The sequence below is a fragment of the Notolabrus celidotus genome, chromosome 18, assembly GCF_009762535.1.
Source record: "Notolabrus celidotus isolate fNotCel1 chromosome 18, fNotCel1.pri, whole genome shotgun sequence".
NCBI lineage: Eukaryota > Metazoa > Chordata > Actinopteri > Labriformes > Labridae > Notolabrus > Notolabrus celidotus.
Window position 1 is genome coordinate 14,224,763 of NC_048289.1, and position 18,813 is coordinate 14,243,575.

Genomic DNA, 18,813 nt, shown 5'->3' on the forward strand with positions numbered 1-18,813 from the left:
AGCAGTTCGCATATTGGCACTTTGCCAGCTGTAGGACCCTAGAATGCACGAAAACGGTGTGTTCCAAGTTTGCTGCTCAAAGAAAAGTGGATGGTGAAAATCAGCGATTGAAAGAAGAATGGAGTGAAACTTTCGAATTCACTCACCCTCCAACCACCACAAGACCTGTGTGCTTAAAATGCCAGGAGACTATAGCTATGCTGAAGATTTCCAATTTGAAACGGCATTATAAGACGAAGCATAGCAATTTTGAAGAAACATTTCTTCAAAATTCAGAATTAAGAACTACAAAATAAATGCACTGAAATCATCATATCAAGCTGCAAGCAGGACTCTTGACACATCTATGACACAAAAACACACAACAACATTTACAGTTGTGCTCATAAGTTTACATACCCTGGCAGAATTCATGATTTCTTTGGTAGTTGTCATTATGATATAAAAAGAGTAAACACAGTTCTTTGATAATAATTTGCTTCACCCAACCACTAACCAAGAGTGAAAAAAAGTTTTTTCTCTTATCTTTTATATTCTCTGAAAAATGGCCAAAAAAATCACAAATTCTGCCAGGGTATGTAAACTTTTGAGCACATCTGAAGTTCATATTTTTGTTGTTATTTTGAACGAAAAGGACATTTTGTTTTGAATATTACAGTATTATTGCATATGTTCTGACTGACCTCATTAAATGGACCTTTGACTCATTGAAAAAAATGTTTGTGGCCCTTAAAGATTTGTATTTGAGTACCCCTGCACTAGACCTTATTGTACCCATAAGAAAACTCGTCTTGGACTAAGCTCTCTCTTCATTTGCGTTGTATTGAATCACCATACAGTCTTACAGTGACACATTCATTAGTTGGGGGGTTGTTATAGATTTCTGCTTGGGACCCCTAAGATTTCCCAGCCTTGCTCTGTTCCTGAGGCTCCCGACAGTTGCAGTACGAGGCCTGTGAGACAGCTTCCCAAATAGATCCACTGTGTACTGTGGTAAAGAGTTCCCACCCCAATGTAAGAAAACTGTGGTTGTTTGACAGACAGGCCTACTGAGCAGCATGGGTAATGGCTGCCCCTGCACATATGTAAACACACAGATATACACTCATGCATGTACACAGACTTACAAACATGGTGTGTCTGTGCTGGTGACAAAGAGTAAGAAATTCACAGCTAACCGGTACTAACACTCAAACAGTGTCAGACAAATAAACTGAGAATAATTCAACCAAATCTCTCGTCATTTCTAAACATCTCTGAATTGTTTTGCCTTTTTGTTCCGTCCCAGTGTTCCTCTTTGCCAATCGCACATACACTTACAGACCCTTCATCATTAAGGACACTAAAAGGACCTACTTGTTAAACAATACTCATCAGATTTACACACACGCACACACTTTTCCTTTCTAACAGATGTCTAGCCCTGCAGAAAACAATCCTTCAGCACCTTCTGCCTGCAATGTTATTAAGGCAGCATCCCTGCTTGCTGGTTGTGTCAGCGATAACCCCCCACCCGCCCCCCTTACTTACCACCATCAACCACCACCCAACCCCCCAGCACCCCCATCCCCACCTCATCTCTCCCTCCCCTGGTGCCCCCCGGAGGGTGCGTGGGGCTGAAACACGGTGAGCTCTATTCCCGGAAAGGTGCCTGTCCCGACAGGACAAGCGGGCCCTTTAATGGGCGTCCACGGCCCGGTATAAGGCCCCCACTGTTGGGGCCGCGCCGCGTGCTACAGCACAGACATGCAAATATTTCCAGTGGTAGGCCCAAATGGAAAACACAAACACGCAACATCGAAATTAGCTCGGAGTGAGAGAGGGCGGGAGGGAGGTGGACAGTAGAGAAAAAAAAGAGAGGGAAAGCCCAGTCTCCCAAAACGAAGACGCACACACACACACACACACACACACACACACATACGCACACGCACACACACACACACTTGCTGAAAAACACGGTGTGTGGATGAGGATAAACATGTTCATGTGTTCCCCAGATGTGCCTTAAGTGTGCCAACATGCACAGAGTAACTATGTTCACTCTCTTACTGTAGGTGTGTACCGAGTGCACAGACTAAACATGCGGCAAACAAACAACGTCCATGAAATCGATCTCATAAATCAATATGCCGAATAAATAAACTCCATGTAAATGAAATCATTGACTTACCAAGAAACAAATGTAATCTTATGCTGCATGGCCTAACTGAAACATGGCGCACAAAATCAAACATTGTGAAGTTACTGGTGTCTCCTCTTTATAGATAGATAGATAGATAGATAGATAGATAGATAGATAGATAGATAGATAGATAGATAGATAGATAGATAGATAGATAGATAGATAGATAGATAGATAGAGGGGAAAGGGGGTCAGAGTTGCTGCAGTGACTCAACACTTCAGCTGTTGTCGCACATGACTTCACGGTTAACTTCTTGGCTGAACCCGGGCACCTTCTTCTGCCAGCCAGTCCCAAACACTGTCCTGAGGCTATGGTTACACACACTGACGTCTGCAGAGGGGGTCCCAAAACCCACCCAGCCTGCCGCTCCAGCTGTCAGCCACCCCAATGATGTCAAAGCAACGTCAGAATGACGTGGAGATAACCAATTCGATGTAGTGGATGTGGAACGATGAGCCTTTTATGTGTGGGAAAGCTCTGAGAGATTTCAGCCTTCCTGCAGGACACACACGCACTATGCACTTTCACACAATTTTCTGTAGTAGGGTTAATTTACTGAGACAAGAAAACCCTTTCAGGGCTTTTGTTGAAGCTGCTGTTTACTGGAAGTTTGATGTGTTTTTTTTTGCAGGGCTAAGAAATGAAGCCAAGGATAATTTGCCACAAGTTTTCAAGTGGCCACTTGAGGCTGTCTTTAAAGTGAGTTAATCCAAAGCGCCAACCTCAAATGTTGAAATATGAAGCCAATGCAGAGGTGCTGCAAACTGCTGGAGTTGAGTCTGGCTCCAAAAGCCAAGGAGACTCCATTAATACCCATGTTAAAATGCCCTTCTATACAGCATTAATGAACATTATTACAGCCTGTTTTGCTCTATGTACACACTATTTGAGGGATGAATTTTCCAAATAGATTTATATGAAATATTTCAAGGATATCAGTTTGCATAAGTAGGAACAATTAGGGGGTTGGTTGACTTGAATGGCCAGTAGGCTAAAGACTCACATTTGCTTTTTGCTAGGTTGACTAAAAGTTAGCTTGGTTTAGCATTTTCAATATAGCAACTGCCATCATGAGGCTTCACAACTCCTCTTCAGATACCAATGGAGGACATCACTGAACCTATGTCCATGTTTAAGACTGTCTATGGTCAATCCCAATATTCCCCCACAGTGAAATACCCAACTTTAAATCCGGTGGAAAAAATAATTTCAGGTGCTGATTTCCTTTTTCATCCGAACTGTGAGTTTTTTTTTTTTCAAACAAATCAGCTAATTCAACTACTAAACATACTCTGTTTGTTGTGTTAGCACCTGTTGGGAGTTTTATACAAATATTTTGGCTTGTAGTGCGATTTATTCAACACATGACTGTCAAATAAACAATGTTTTGCTTCTTTGGGAAGAGAAATTCAACTGATATGTTAACACAAGTTATCAGTGGATCTACTCCCGGTACCTGGCAGGATAGCTTGTGTATTGTTAGTCACAGAATGATATATTTATTGGCCACATGACTGAAGTCAGAATACTTCTTGTTAGCTTTCCCCCACAGTAGACAGAGTGGTAGTGATTAAAATACTTTATTTTTCTGTTAGATTGTCTGTTTTGTTCAACCACTGCAAGCAGGGGTTTTGCTCTGTTCCACACATTTCCTTAGCTTCTTTGGTCTTAAGAATTAGCAACTCTGGTTAACATCAACCATCCAATAGAATCTCACCCGGTGGGAAACAAGATGACTAACTAACTCTTTATCTAGCTAATAAAATAGCCACTGGAAGTTACTGATTAGCTCTGATAACCTACATAAGCTAACCCCTCTCCTATCCTCAAGGCCACCAAATACAGTCCCTTCTGTTTCCAGGGTGACGGCTGGATTGAAGAACTTGAGATTTTAAAGCACAGTGTAGCAACATCTTTGAAGCAATGTCCATTATTCATACACTCAATAGTACACATGACTTACTTGAAGGTGCAGCACAAGTAGGGGTAGTAACATGCGTTGGCCCCCATCCTTTCATGTTGTAGGCCGACACCTGGACGTAGTAATATGTCCCCTGTAAGAACAGAATGCACAACAAAGGGACAAAATTCAATACAGCTACATCAAGAGAATAGTGTCTGTAGATTTTGATGAGCGTAACACCATACATATGTATGTGTGTGGGTCAGTTCATCCGTTCGTCTCTCTTAAGGTCAGATGTCTGTGTGTGTGTAAAGCAAAGTGTCTATTTGGATGACTTGTCTGTCTCCGTGCCCAGTGTGCAGACAGCAGGCCTCTGTCTCTTCTTTCTCAGCCAGATCAATCAAACCAGCCGCCGACACTTCCTGACCTCGCCTTGACCCCTGTCATGTGACAGGAGTGAGCTCTGGCTGACAGCGGGGGTCTTAAAAAAAGGGTGAGGGGTTTCTCCCACACAATAACAAACAACTTTTGGAGCGTCCATTTGTCTACATGCTGCTTAAAACGCCAAACATAAATCAGGTTGCAGGCTACCAAGCTGCTCTTATTATCATTTCAGAGGCTGTTTTGCAACTGTTGCAGCAACAAATTAACTTTTCTGGTTGTGTTCTTAGAAAGGACATAAGTCTTCATCCCCATTATTGAGGACTGATGGTGACTGAAATTAGTGTGCAGAGTTTGATGTATGTAATGAAGAAGAGTCACTTGGGAAATGCCTTCAAATGTCATCAAAGCTAAAGCCTTAAGCTCACATGTAAATAATACCAGGAGATTTGTGAGGGGGAATGGTTCTAGATTATTTTTATCAGTCAGCACCAACAGCTGGAGAAGCTGAGGCTTTGTGGTTCTTTGTGTTGCTTTGTTACACATAAACTAACATATAATGCATGATTCAATCCTTTTATGTGGTGGTTCAGAGACCAAGGTGGGAAAACTACACATGAATGTCTGGTCTCTCCATGATCCATCAACATAGGGATTAGGTTTATTGTCAGCGGAGCAGCAATTTGTGTTGCTTTTTGAAGCATCACAAATAAGATGTTTGGCACTCTTATAGAAGAATTTGAGCTTTGAAAGGGTTTTGGTTTTCGATATTCTAGAGTAGAAGTGTAGGCCCTAGAGTTTTCAGGGGGCTTTGGTTTTTCATTGTAGAAAAATAACTGAGTGTGAATATCAGAAGATATGGACTGTATTGGCTTTATGCAATTCCAAACCCATCAGCTATCCTCCGACAACTTTTTAACTTAACTTTATCTCCACAAACAGACATTTACGTCAAAGTTTTGCTAAAAATCCAGACATAGGGGTAGTCTTGTAACTCCGGCTCAAATCTGGCGTCTGATGTTACCGGTTGAAATCTGAACACTGACCAGCGCACAGAAAAGGAAGTCTGGGCCCAGAAATCCTTTACTGCTTCTTCCAATAACTGCTGGTTGCTCTGGGAGCCCTCCAAATAGTTGCTCCCAAAGTTAAAACACTTTCAGAAAATAGCCAATGTAACTTGTGATTGCCAACTGGCTGAACCAAGTGAGCACTAACCGGGATTTCAACTTTGGAAACGGGGGATTCAGGTTAAAAGTCCAAGATCTACCTATCTAATCTCAACACGTTTTCAACCTTCAACACTTCTGAAAACGTGTTGAAGTTTGTAATTTTGATAAATAGTTTATTCTAATGGGCAAAAGGGGTGCAGAATCATAACTACTGTGCATTATGGGATGTGAGGTTCATGTGTAACGGTTCAGAGACATCATGAAGGAAGCAGTTTTAAACATTATGACAGAGGGAGAAAAAGAAAATTGCACATGGCCCTGTACTTGGGCTTTGCAGCTCTCCCATCCATGGTTTAAAAACTCTTGGATGCTGATGGTTACTAGTAAAGAGTAGCTGATCTGCATGCAGAGGGTTGCTGCATCAAACCCAGCTGCATGCATTTCACTTTTTCCAAGGTGACTGTGGTGTTCTGTAATACATTCATTTTAGCCGCAAAATATATGAGATGCAACCTGAAAATCACCGTTAACATGTGTATGAATGTGTGACGAATCTTGTCATAGACGTAGATTTTCTATGGAAATAAGGTCTAAATATAAATGTTTAATCAATGTCTAAAAATAGCTGAGAGGTGGTGGTGATCTCGTTTTTTTAACATCTGTTCAACTTAAAATGCCCACAGAGAAAAATTATGTGAAAAACTTAGTAGTTCATATAATAGTGATAATCAGGAAGAGAATAGAATATGCCCAGGGAACTTACAGAAGTGAGACCGGTGATGTTGCCCTGCAGCAGATTGGTGTCCTCCACTATTATCTCACCCAGCAGAGGACTGAGGGAAGGAGCACTGCTCCAGCTCACTGCAAATACACACAAACACAAAAAGACTTAACTTTCTTCAATATAGCTTAGGAAAAAAAAGTTCTGGATTTATAAACTTCACAAATTTGACGATTGGAAGACTCTTAACGTCTCATTTAGCGGCTTAGCTTCACACATTTTAAATACAAGTGTTTGGTTATAATTAAGCACTGGCATGGGCCCGCAGGCTGACCTTTGTACTTGGTAACCACAGCAGAGTTGACACATTGCGGTTCCTGGAAGTCCACCTTCAGACTGGTGCTGCTGCTGACCGACAGACGAACTACACTGGGAGCGTCTGGAGGGTCTGAGGAGGAGACAGACAGAAACATGGCAAGTAAGTAAATAATCAAAGAGACAGTAAAGTAAACACGAGCTGACTAAGACCCTGCACTGTATATAGTAAACATTATTATTAGTAGTAGTAGTATGAAGTGAGTGCGTACAACTGGCAGCCTCCTGTGCTGACCTCATTTGGTCTTCCTGGTCTGTTGCAAAATATAAAGGCCAGTCTCAGAAGAGGGAAAAGTTTGTCAAGTAATTGATGCTTGTAAAATTGAAGTAGTTTAAAGTCAAAATTGGGTCTGTGATTTATTATCTTCACAAGTTTTGTCAAATTCATCATTGCTGAGAAGTAGCAAGGGTGTCACTGATTGAAAATGCTAAAACATTAACACTAAGTTGACATGTGGTGTATAATATCCTTCCATGTTCACACAACTAAACCATTTAATTACAGGAGTTAGTGGAGGGGGGATAAAAAAGTTGATGCATCAAAGTGCAGATTTGTGGAAGGGTGGAGTGCGTGCGTGTGACTGAGTCTGCTGCCTGCCCTGCCGCAAGCGTGTCATGAAATGCCTATAAAAAATTAAAGCAGGAATACAGGCGTAATGTTAACACACACACACACACACACACACACACACACACACACACACACACACACACACACACACACACACACACACACACACAAGCTGTACGCCTGGTGTGGAAGCCATTAAGTCAGCCAAGACAGAAGGCCAACAGAGAAAAGGGTGCAAAAAGGAAAATCAAAGACGAGTCCTGGACTGGAGAAGCAAACCTCCCTTTACTGTTCAGCACACACAATCATCAAAGTCCCCCTGCAGCCTTACTTGCATGCTCGAAGCCCGTTTGCATGCGTCTGAAGAGCTGCAGCCTCCACTCCCAAGCCTTCAGCTGCCTCTCCCGGTCCGATCCCTCCCGCTCAGCAGGACACTCGCTCTGAACCTGGGCCTGGAGCTTCGTCACCCTCTGCTCTGCCTCCTGCACCAGGGTGGCTAAATGCACCGCTCTGCCCTCCAGACTCATGACTAAAATGTATGAAAGAGACAGAGAGGAAGAAAATAGTCAAGACATTATTATATTAACAAAGGTTTCAATAAGTATCACTGACTGCATTTAAAAATGGACGACACGTCTCCGACTTATCCCGATGTACAAACATGAAGCCAATATACCCTCATGGTACCACAGATATGGCATCCTGACCCTTCTGTTAATAAAAACACACATTTAATTTACTGATAAAATATCAAAGATCCTTTAGGTCAATACAGACCAGAGGGTAACAACTTTTTGTTTCAGTTTAAAGTAGACTCTCAAAACAATGGAAGGTTTAATGACTCTAGTGTTATTCGGGTTCCCACAATGCTGCCAGAGCTACATTTGTTGATAAATCATGGTGTATGTTCTGTAGCGTCAAGTAACTAACTTTAAAAACTGAACTCTGAAAAACAAATAATATGATTTTGATGTAACTCAGAATGAAAATAACTAAATATAATGACAGGAAGGATCCATCCATCCATTATCTTGACTGCTTATCCCGTTAGGGGTCACGGGGCCCTGGAGCCTATCCCAGCTGGCTTCGGGCGGAAGGCAGGGTACACCCTGGACAGGTTGCCAGCCTATCACAGGGCAAGACAAGGAAGGATGTCAGAGAAAAATATATTTGATGTGCTTTTTGATTTTGAAGTTTGATCCATGTCCCCACTGTTAACAGGAAGGAGGGGGCAAATGGTCAGCTTCACCTTTGAGGATGTCTGACAGAGACACATTTTCAAGAAACTTCAAAACAACTTTAACAACCATGAAAATACTTTAATATTAGCGCATAAACATAACAGTTAGCATTGGACCACTGCTGGAAAATATAAATGGGCCATTTTTCCAACCAGGTTTAAGAGTAAATTCAAAATACTGAAAAGCTTGATTGAAAGAAACATTATTAATTTTTTTATTTAATCTAAAAGTAGCCAGCTATTATTCTTGTTTTCAGGAAAATAAAAAAATTGGTACATCACACGATTAATTAAATAAAAATAACCATGGTCTTACTTTGACAATGCACAAACTGATAATGCAAGAAACCGTCTGCCTGCCTTGTTACGTTGCAAATTACTTTTGCAGGCCTCTCTTTTTAATGCCTTTGTTTGCCAAAAAGCTGTGGCAGATTCCTCAATAAACTTCATTTAACTAAGCAAATACCCCTTTTTAGGGATGACATCAGCGAGAAAAAGACACAGAAAATGTGGTAATGAAAGTGAGAGCGACAAAAAGAGGGAGGAGTATTCCTTATATGCGGTTTCGAAAGGGACACAAAATGGTGGGAACATGCATCGGCATCGTTTTAAACTGACATTGTAAAAGTATTTTTCTGCAAAACTAGTGGAAAAATCTGTATAATAGATCTATTTATATCATATACCGCAGCCTCACACTGCCTCACTGAGAGGAATGTTTTTTTTCTTAGCTGTTTGTCAGGAAGCTTAGGGTGTTACTTTAACAATGTGAACAATAATGTTTTAAACAAAACACACATCGCTATAGTAGATGAGATGTTACACCCACTGAAAATATCCAAACATTGCGGTAATTGATAGTAGTTTGGCTTGCTTCCTAACGTGTACATTAAAGCATAAAAGAGTTAAGGTAAAGCTTTTAAGGTCACGCAGGACAGTGGCGAACTGTTCTTCTTCTTTGGTGGCTGCTCATCCTCACAGCGTTTGGGGCCTGGTGTGTGTCTGTGTTTAGTCTGTGTGGTCTGTGTTTGTTCATTGTAGATTCCACTGTTGAGCGTTAGATTCCACTGTTGACAGTAAGTTTAAAGCTCCGTGTCAAAATGTCCATCTGGGTGTTTAATTCTGCGGCTTGCTCCGTGTCTCCTTGGCGGCTGTGGGCTCTTTGAATCCCACGTCTCTTCTGGGTGTCAGTTTTGTTGTTCTCTTCAAGCTTTTGTGTGAAGACTTAAAAGGCTGTTTATCAACTCTAAAACAGGTTATTTAAGGGAGGGAGCCAAGAGTTTTAAGATTGGAAAGGTTAGAGAAACTCTTACATAGACAGTTAGAACAGCTGGGGGCCTTTTTGTTGCACATTTCCAGTTTTCCCAGGCTTAAAAACAGATCCAGAGGCTGTCACCAGTATGTACGTGTGTCCTGACTTGTCCTTATTTCACATCAAGCTGGCATCCTCCACAGCACATTAAAAGTGGTTTTATCCAATAAGATGAGGGGTTTATTATGTGTGTGTGAGGCTGCTTGAGAGGATTTGTTTGATTGCTTTTGTCTGCCCTTGTCTCTCTGGTAACAACACACAAAGAAGGCAAGAAATATCAATAACTATCAAGATCAGGTTCTTTAGCTCAAGGAAAAGTCTGCAGCGTCTTTAATGTCAAATCTCCACACATGGAGTTTGATAACAGGCTTAGAGAAGTAGGAGGCCAGCTTTTATTTTCTTATGTGATGTTGTTTTTTCACTTATTTTCCTCCAGTTGAGTCTTTTTTACACACAAACACATGCACACGCACACACACACACACACACACACACACACACACACACACACACACACACACACACACACACACACACGTATAACTCACACTCGTGAATTATTTGAGCACAATCAAAGAGCAAACATCACTTTTCATTCAAGTGTTTTCAATTTAATGATACCTTTATAAAACGTCTGGCTCAGCTCTAGAGAAGTGTGCGTGTGTGTGTGTGTGTGTGTGTGTGTGTGTGTGTGTGTGTGTGTGTGTGTGTAAACAGCTTAGGAGCCTTACTGGCGAGTTCTAATCATTAGCAGAGGAGGGGAGCGGAGGCTCAGCAGATCACAGACAGTGAAAAGTGCTTACAAAGATGACTAATATTGCATCACTATTACCAGCCCTTCATTAGCTTTAATATGTTTTCACAGTGTGTAGAAAACAGGGGAGATGTGTGAGTTTGTAAATGGCGTGTGAATGAATGCATTACTGGTGTGCATGATATGTGACTGTGTTATGAGTTGTGTGTCTGCTGGCACAAACTTTGGCAGCACGTTGTTGTGAGTGCAGCTTTGGCCTTCACAGCGGCACTTGTTGATTCCCTCAGTTTGGCTCTGTAAACCCATGGTCTGGTATCCACTCTAAATCCATGTAGGTAACACGATCATTGATCTGTCATTGTGTGACATTTGTGGTTTTGGCTCTCTCATGTTATTAAGTTTCAAAGGGTTAGGTTGGTGATTGGAAAAATCTAACTCATTTAGATTTGATTGGCTAAAGCAGGTCTAATTAATTACCCTTATGGAAGGGCCAGATCATGCGGCATCCTCCAGTGGTGAAGAATGAAGCCAATGTGGAAGCACAATTAACTGCAGTTCCTTGAGCGTCCACTTGAGGCTGTCTGCAAATCCTTGTAAGTGCAGTTAACAGCCAAATGAAAACACTATTTCGGTGGCAAGAGATAAACGAGTTGACAGCCCGGTTTGAAAATGTTTTTTTTTTACAGAAACCAATCAGTGACATCACTTGGACTACATCCATGTTTCATTCAGCCTATTGGCCAAATTTTTTAAATGTGCCTCATGTTAACCTTTACAGTTTTGGATCTGTGGAGCAAGGAATCCAAATGTGTTTGGAATGCCTTTTATATAAATCCAAAAGAGAAGTAGGTTGTTGTTCTGTGAGGACATGTGGCTTTGAGCATCTATTTCCAATTTCTCCCCTTTGCTTTATTAGTCTTGGCTGAAACTTAGAAAAAAAAGTTAATTTGCCATATAAATGAGAAAAATAACTAATCAACATCCTAAATAACCCCTTGAAAAATAATGATCATCAAAACATTAAACAGTGCACTGATAAACAAATTGAATTTAACTCTGGCAACAGAGTGAGCAGAAACTTCTCATAATAATTATTCTAAAAGTGTAATACTTCTGTGCATTTTTATAGATGTTTTTGAAAAATGATTTAAGCATCTGATTGAGGTCATTCAAGAGCCTGCTTCGGCCTGAGGGCAGCTTATTGGATAGGTTTGGGCTGAAGGATCAGGCAAATCAACTTGATTTCTTTACAAAGCCAAGGCAGCATTTGTTCTGGTGTGATTCACCTGTGGGTAAGCCAAAGTTCCCCTACAAAAGTAGGGGGCTGTCAAATTTTATAAGAAAAAGTTTGACTGAATACAATAGACTCATTATAAAGGAGAAACACTGCTCTTGTAAGCACAGAGAAAAAGCGGTGACCCCAAAAAGAAATTCTGCAGCAGAAAAAAGGGTGATTAGAGATACTAGACTCATGTTTATCTGATGATTATCTTAGTGTTATTGTCGGAACTATAACAATAGGCTTGATTGTGTCACCTCAATTTTAAATATGTTATGGGTTTCCATTGTGCTAACACCAAAAATGAAATCATCCCAACAAGTGTGTTTTTAAACTATGCATTAGAATGAAGAGATTAACTTCTTACTACAACTGTTGTGAGTATACTACTACGATGTGGGTTTTATGGTTTCTCTTTCATTGAAAAAATACATGCAATGACGCAGCAAGTACGCTCGTAAGAGTATGCTTCAAGAATTATTAGTTGGTCATATGTTGAGTATAAGCTAGCGTGGGCCGTAGGTCCAGATAATGGATGGTGCCATAATACCATAATAATCTACTACCGAGATACTAGCAAGCACAGGTGGCGAACAGTGATGACCTCGTAGCCTGGAGCGGTTTTGGCAGTATTTTGATGTAGAAAGTGGAGATAACTTGTATGTAGGCTGTGTCAGGTTAAACTGGCACATAACCACTAAACTAGAGCGCAACCTGCAAGAAAGACTGAAGGCTGGTGGTGCTAGCTCTGCTAACTTTAGGCACACTCTGCAAACTAATTTGACATTGTTTACTCGCAGACTCTGTGGTCCGGTGTTCAGCCCATCGACTGTATATAAAATGGACAGTGTTGCTCCACCTCTGCCCGTTGTACGGTTTTGAAGCCAAAAAACCCTGTTCGAATGCACAGCCATTGTGCAGCCAGAGTCTGTGCTGGAGAGAATTTCTGTGGTTGCCACAGTAATTTCTGTGTTGCCATGGTAACGAGCTCCGCCATACAGCGTACCGTCACAAGATCCTATGGAGTTTCCCTCTACAGCAGCTGTCAATCAAAGTGAATCTGGAAGTAAAACCCCATTTTTTAAACTCTAATAACTAACGAAGAAGAAACTTTTCAGAAAAAGAGGCCTTGAACACAAAACAGTCAAATAATAACTACATATCACCACAGCACACAGATGTGAGAAACATTTGCACGATGTGTATTTATTTTTTAAAGTTTGACTGCAGCCTCATTCAAATGAATGGGGGAGACAGAGTTTTTGACCTATACTGCAGCCAGCCACCAGGGGGAGGAGTTATTGTGGAAGCTTCACCTCCAGCTGAGCGAGTTGCACCCCTGGTTCAGCCATGTTAAATAATTTGTGCTGAATTTTGACTGTTTTCTTTCCTTTGGTTCTGCTTGCTTCACCTCAACAAAACATATGAAACTTGCTTCCATTTCACTGCTGTCGATCAGCTGCAGAGAGGACAATGGATAGAGTAAAATCCAGAGGAACACTGGGCCATATTTCAAGGTTTAATTATATTTTGGATGACTTATCAGGTACCCTTTGGTATTTTTAGTTACTTTTAGGCAAATGCTAGCATTGGCATTCAACCCTAAAAACATCCTCTAAAAAAGTTGCATAATAGAATGACAAGGGGAAAATTCCCAACCATCATTAACTTGCTAAGAAGTAGCTTGGAAACATTAGCTAACAACAGGGAAGGCAAAGGATATGGTTGAAAAAGTTAAAGTTAGCTATTGTGCCTTCACTGTTGTAAACACATTTTTTTTACATCAAATATGTTGTTGTTACGGTCAAATGTCTCTCCAAATTTTGCCACCCGTTGTTCTGTAAGTTGCTGATCAATTAGGTAGCAGATAAAATTTTCATCTAAACAAGGTTTAAATAAGTTGCAACCTGGTCCACATCAGTTCTTCAGTCCAACAGCATTTAAGCATCTGTCCCTGAATGTGACTGCAGCATAGAACAACCTGGCATGTAAATATTATGGTGTGTTCATTTCACTGGAATGTAGAGGTATTACAAATATGTTGTATTCTTATACTCACAGTGGGGGCTCTCCTTGGCACCCGCTCGCAGTAGCAGCTTGGCCATGGGCACATTGTTGGTCATGATGGCGATATCAAGGGGGAGGAGGCCCTCACTGTTTGGGGTGTTGAGGTCCAGCTCCTCCAGACTGTACTGGGACAAAAGCAGCTGAACCAGGTCCAGCTCTTGGTGCTCCACGGCCTCAAACAAGGCGTCACTACTCTGGAACTGATAAACAAAGAAGGATTACATAAAGTCAAAAAAGATCAGAGCTTCTATATTTTGGTCTGCTCAATAAAAGTAAGATGGGTGAGCGCATGCTGCTACTTTCTGAGGTTTTTGTACTATCCTGGTCTATATGTTTTCCCAGACTATTTTTAGTCTCCAGTGTTCCCTGGCTTATTATTTTTTCCCCTTCCCTTCTCTTTCTGACTTACTATGGTGGTTTTGCGCAGCCTCTCCTTGTCTCCCCCCCGTCCTGACACCACACTGTCCTCCAGGGCAGGGGGGTTGGTGCCCACACGGAACTTTCCAGACAAGTTGCGGTAAAGGCGGCGGGCCGCACTTGGCGAGGACAAGCTGGCCGCCTTGCGGGTTTGGGCCGGCTGGTGGGCCTGGTCCCCCCTCATGGGCTGCGTCATCTTGGCAGAGTCAGCCCTGCAAGAGAAATGGGCGGGTAAGAGATGAGAGGAAAAAGACGAAAAGTTGGATAAAAAGAGCAAAAATGACATCTGATTAAGTTCACTTCTTGAATCAGTAATTTGAGTTTGGGTTCAAGTTTTTTCATGAAGCAACCTTCAACCTTTCATTTCATACCTTTTGAATATTTTAACTTTGTGTCAAAAGTCATTTCTGCTGTTGATGGTGGGATAAAAGAAAAAGAAAGTGAAGGGAAAAAGGTCATCTGTTTTTTACTGACATTTTAACCCATAATTTGTGATTTAATTCAATTACACCTTTTGTTTGGATCTTTTTTTATTCTATGAATGGAGAATATTAAAAAAGGGAAACTGTTCCTGCTTTATAGCACCCAAGCTTTGATTCTGGCTCTGGAAAATAGCAGCAGAAAGTCAAAGGACTGAATGTGACAGTTATATTTTAGGACTCACCCTGTACCCTGTACCCTCCTTTGCATGCCAGACACTGACACACTTTAGAGCTCTACAGCAAAGTAATGCAATATTTGTTTTATACAATAACATTTTCATTTTCCAGGCTCTCCTATCAATATACTAGGTGGATTAAAATTGACCCTTTCTTTCTCGTAGATGTCAGTGTTTGGCAAGAAGGCTGGCTTCTTGAGCCTAAAAATGCTGCAAGCAATGATTTAGAGCAGCAGTAGTCGAGCTAGCGCAGCAATTAATCAAAGCAATAGGACATTATTTTTAGATATATTCAAAATGGTTACACTCTAAAAAAGACATTATACACGTCTACAGCCCCGAACAAACATACAAGGTGGAGCTGGTACCTTACCCTATCATATCGTATCATATCGTGTCTTACCTGATAGTATCATATTGTAACATAACGTAACACAACGCAATGAAACATCATGTGACGGAAGGTTACGGAACGTTTCGTAGCGTATGGTATCATACCATGTGGTTCTTGTCAACAGCAGCCCTAGTTAATACAACTACAAATATTGTGATGCTGATTGGAGTGATTTACTTGAGTGGTTTCCAGTTTGTATTTCTAAGTCCCCTTTTTACAATAAGACTCAAAATGACATTCAATTTAATTCAATTCAATTCAATTCAAACAACTTCATCAATCCCTTTAGGGGTATTTGAATAGAGCTCCCTTCTGGAGGGGGTTGAAACCACAGGCCTGGACACAACTGATCTATGGCATGGTGATAAATGACACTGACCCGCCAGGTGGGTACCATGTTGGCATTATCAGTTCTCTTTTATCCTGTGCTGGCTTTAATATCATCTCCTTCTTTTGAGTTTCAGAAGATCGGCATCTCTCGCCACTGGTGTCTTGGCATCGCTGGTATGGCAACTATGCTACCCCTCTCCACTCTGCCATGGGAACCACATACATGACACAGTGTTTGTAGGGTGAGTCTGGTCCGTGGCGTTCACACACACTCTAAACTGCTGACGGAGATGTCAGCAGGACTCTACAGGCGATGCTGACAGACTCCTTTACAGGTCCCACCAAGCATAGGCGGAGAGACAACTGAATTCCTCAAGGACGTACTTTTCAACAGCTTTCTCACCTCCTGGATATCTTTTGAACTTGTTCTCTTCTTATCGCCTTATCCCCTTTCTGTTTTCCTGCTCTGGTCCTTCCCCTTGTACTTTCCTCTTATCACCGTATTGCCTCACATTTCTCTCCAATGTTCTCTTCCTCTTCTTCCCTCTCTCCTTAACGCCCCTCTTTTGGTCTTGATTCCACTCTGAATCCCCATTTTATTGCAGTGTGACTGGAATCAAAGAGTATTTATAGTATAAAGATGTAGTTATTCCGGCATGAAACCCCACTAGAGACCTTCATGCTCAAGTCATGTTGCAAAGAAGTGAGAAAAGAAGATGAGAACCATAAAATATTTGAATGAAAGCCGTTATATCTTTTGGGATTCCCTGACCTAATCTTAAAAGGGTCATAACCTGAATCCCTGCAGAGGTCAACGTGTTCCAAACTCTGTGTTCTTTTGAAATCCATGGGAAATGGTGGCTTGCTATCAGCCACTCTGGAAAACATCATCATTTAAATACTGCAAATGTAAATGTTGTTCTTTAAAAGCAATACTTTGAGTGGGCGCCGGCAGAGGTTGAGCAAAGTAAATAAAGGTTGAGTTACGTTGGGCCATCGTACCATGTGCCAAGAAGTATCACACAGGCCAAGAACAGATTTGTCAAGGTGAGAACATCTGTAGGAAAAATGTTATTTATACTCACGCTCCACTACGGACGTGTGAGCCCACACCAGCACACACACACTAATACACACAAACCCTCCCCAACACATGCAGTTTGTACAACAGCTGACGGCGGCCCACATTGTAGACTTTAAAGCAGCTCCAAGCCCCCGCAACAAGCCTTTTTTCACAGCGCCGATACACCTAAAATACCCCCGATACCCGTCCCTTCCCGCTCTGTCCCATCCATCTCCACTCCATCCCGTAATAGAGGCCTTATTTTAGACATCCTCGTGTTCCCGGCTGGGCCTAACCTATTCCAGGGTTGCAGATAAAGCGCGGCAGGTATTTGGAATAATTTTTCCATGGGCCTGGCCCGGAAGATAAAACAAGAGATATATTTGTAATGCGTGTGCTGGTATCCCATTTCAAAGAGAAAGCCCATTGGAATCCAGCCCGGGCTTATTGTTATTTGCCTGAGATGGAACAGACAAACTTTTTCTGCCAGCAGGACGGTGCCCCATCACTCTCTGACGACATTAGGGAGTGTGTAACGTAGTGTGTGGGGTGTATTAGTGTGTGTGTGTGTGTGTGTGTGTGTGTGTGTGTGTGTGTGTGTGTGTGTGTGTGTGTGTGTGCGTGTGTGTCTTTACTTTCAAAGGGAAGCTGCATCCTACACATGAGACTTGGATGTCATTCACCAATGACATGCCCCCTAGCCTTGTGAAAGATTACAGACATTAAGGTAAAAAGGCATTTCAAACATACGGACAAAATGTCAAACAGGGCGTTTCAGAAAGGGTAAGGATGCTGACGAATCAATCGTTTTTAAATTAGATTTTCAGCAATCCCTTCATTTGTTCTGTTTGCCAATGGCAAATTTCAGTATGCTTTATATTCCTTATTCCTCAGCCTAAGTTCATTAGATTTTTGTAACACTCTAACACATTTAAGAAAGAGTTGGTTTCTTTGATGAGGAGTTTGAGCTCTGCAGCCGATCACACACAGTTCCTCATCTAACAGCTCATTTTAGTTTCATTACTGCCTGCAAGATTTAACTATGATCTACTGTCAATAAATTCTGTCATTGATGTCTTGCAGAAACACATTTGTTGAATAAATATGGTGAGCACTACCCACAGAGAAAAATACATTGGGTTTCCCATGACTGCTTAACAATCTAAGTCGATATAATATTGTTTCTGTTGATTAGCGTAACAGTAATTCTCTCCTCAGTCATATCTATTGCTTTAGTTATTTAGTATTTTTCCATTGACGCCAGTTTTTACTCCTTCAACAAATAGATTGGTTGTGTAACCTTCGAATTCTGCTCCTACAACAGATAAGGAGTTGTTTTCCTTAGCACTAAGTGTGTCTAAAGAGACACACAAAGAGAGCTTCTTCCCTTCTGCTTATCACTCTGCTGTGTGCAGTGGTACCTTTGCAAAGGTTATTATGAATTGTTGCAAAGACAAGTTGGTTGTTTGATACTCATTATTTTAAGCATTACTGCATTAGTTAGGCGGCTTGAATGAACCCCAGGAGTGGGTACCACTTTTATAGGTCTCAGTAGTGATCGATTGATTCAGATATTATTGGAATTGATACTTCCCCTGATTGACCACAAAGGATAATACTAACTGTGATTCAAGCAGAGAGGGGAGATTTAAAATAAAACAAACAGGGAGGGCAGACGGAACAGCCCATCACAAGTCAGATGACTGCTTTGACACTCTGCTCTGATGACAACTCTCATAATCTCAAGATTGTGATTATGTTGCATTATTACTTGGCTTACTTACTCATCACACAGCTGTGATAAATACTTGATTCTTATTGGACAAGACCCCTTGACAATGGTCATTAATCCTGAATAGCAAAGGTCTATGATTTCACCTCTTCCTGTTGACAATTTGAAATAAATGTTACTTTCACATAGCATGGATAGACAATGTGGAGGATACTTTCAATTTTACTCTCAATTTATTTGAAGAGGAAAAATAAAGATACA

The 18,813-nt window shown here is 41.3% G+C and overlaps 1 protein-coding gene across 4 annotated transcripts in view; it reads right to left on the bottom strand.

Annotated features, from left to right (window-relative positions):
- LOC117830438 (ankyrin repeat and fibronectin type-III domain-containing protein 1) overlaps positions 1 to 18,813 on the bottom strand; it is a 223,704-nt gene that overhangs the window by 17,285 nt on the left and 187,606 nt on the right. For all 4 annotated transcript variants that reach the window (XM_034708559.1, XM_034708558.1, XM_034708562.1 and 1 more), the window contains 6 exons: positions 14,368 to 14,587; positions 13,951 to 14,158; positions 7,638 to 7,835; positions 6,695 to 6,808; positions 6,403 to 6,500; positions 4,150 to 4,240 (listed from right to left, as the gene is read on the bottom strand). In XM_034708559.1, coding sequence (XP_034564450.1) covers positions 4,150 to 4,240; positions 6,403 to 6,500; positions 6,695 to 6,808; positions 7,638 to 7,835; positions 13,951 to 14,158; positions 14,368 to 14,587 — 929 coding nt within the window. The remainder of the gene's footprint in view (positions 1 to 4,149; positions 4,241 to 6,402; positions 6,501 to 6,694; positions 6,809 to 7,637; positions 7,836 to 13,950; positions 14,159 to 14,367; positions 14,588 to 18,813) is intronic.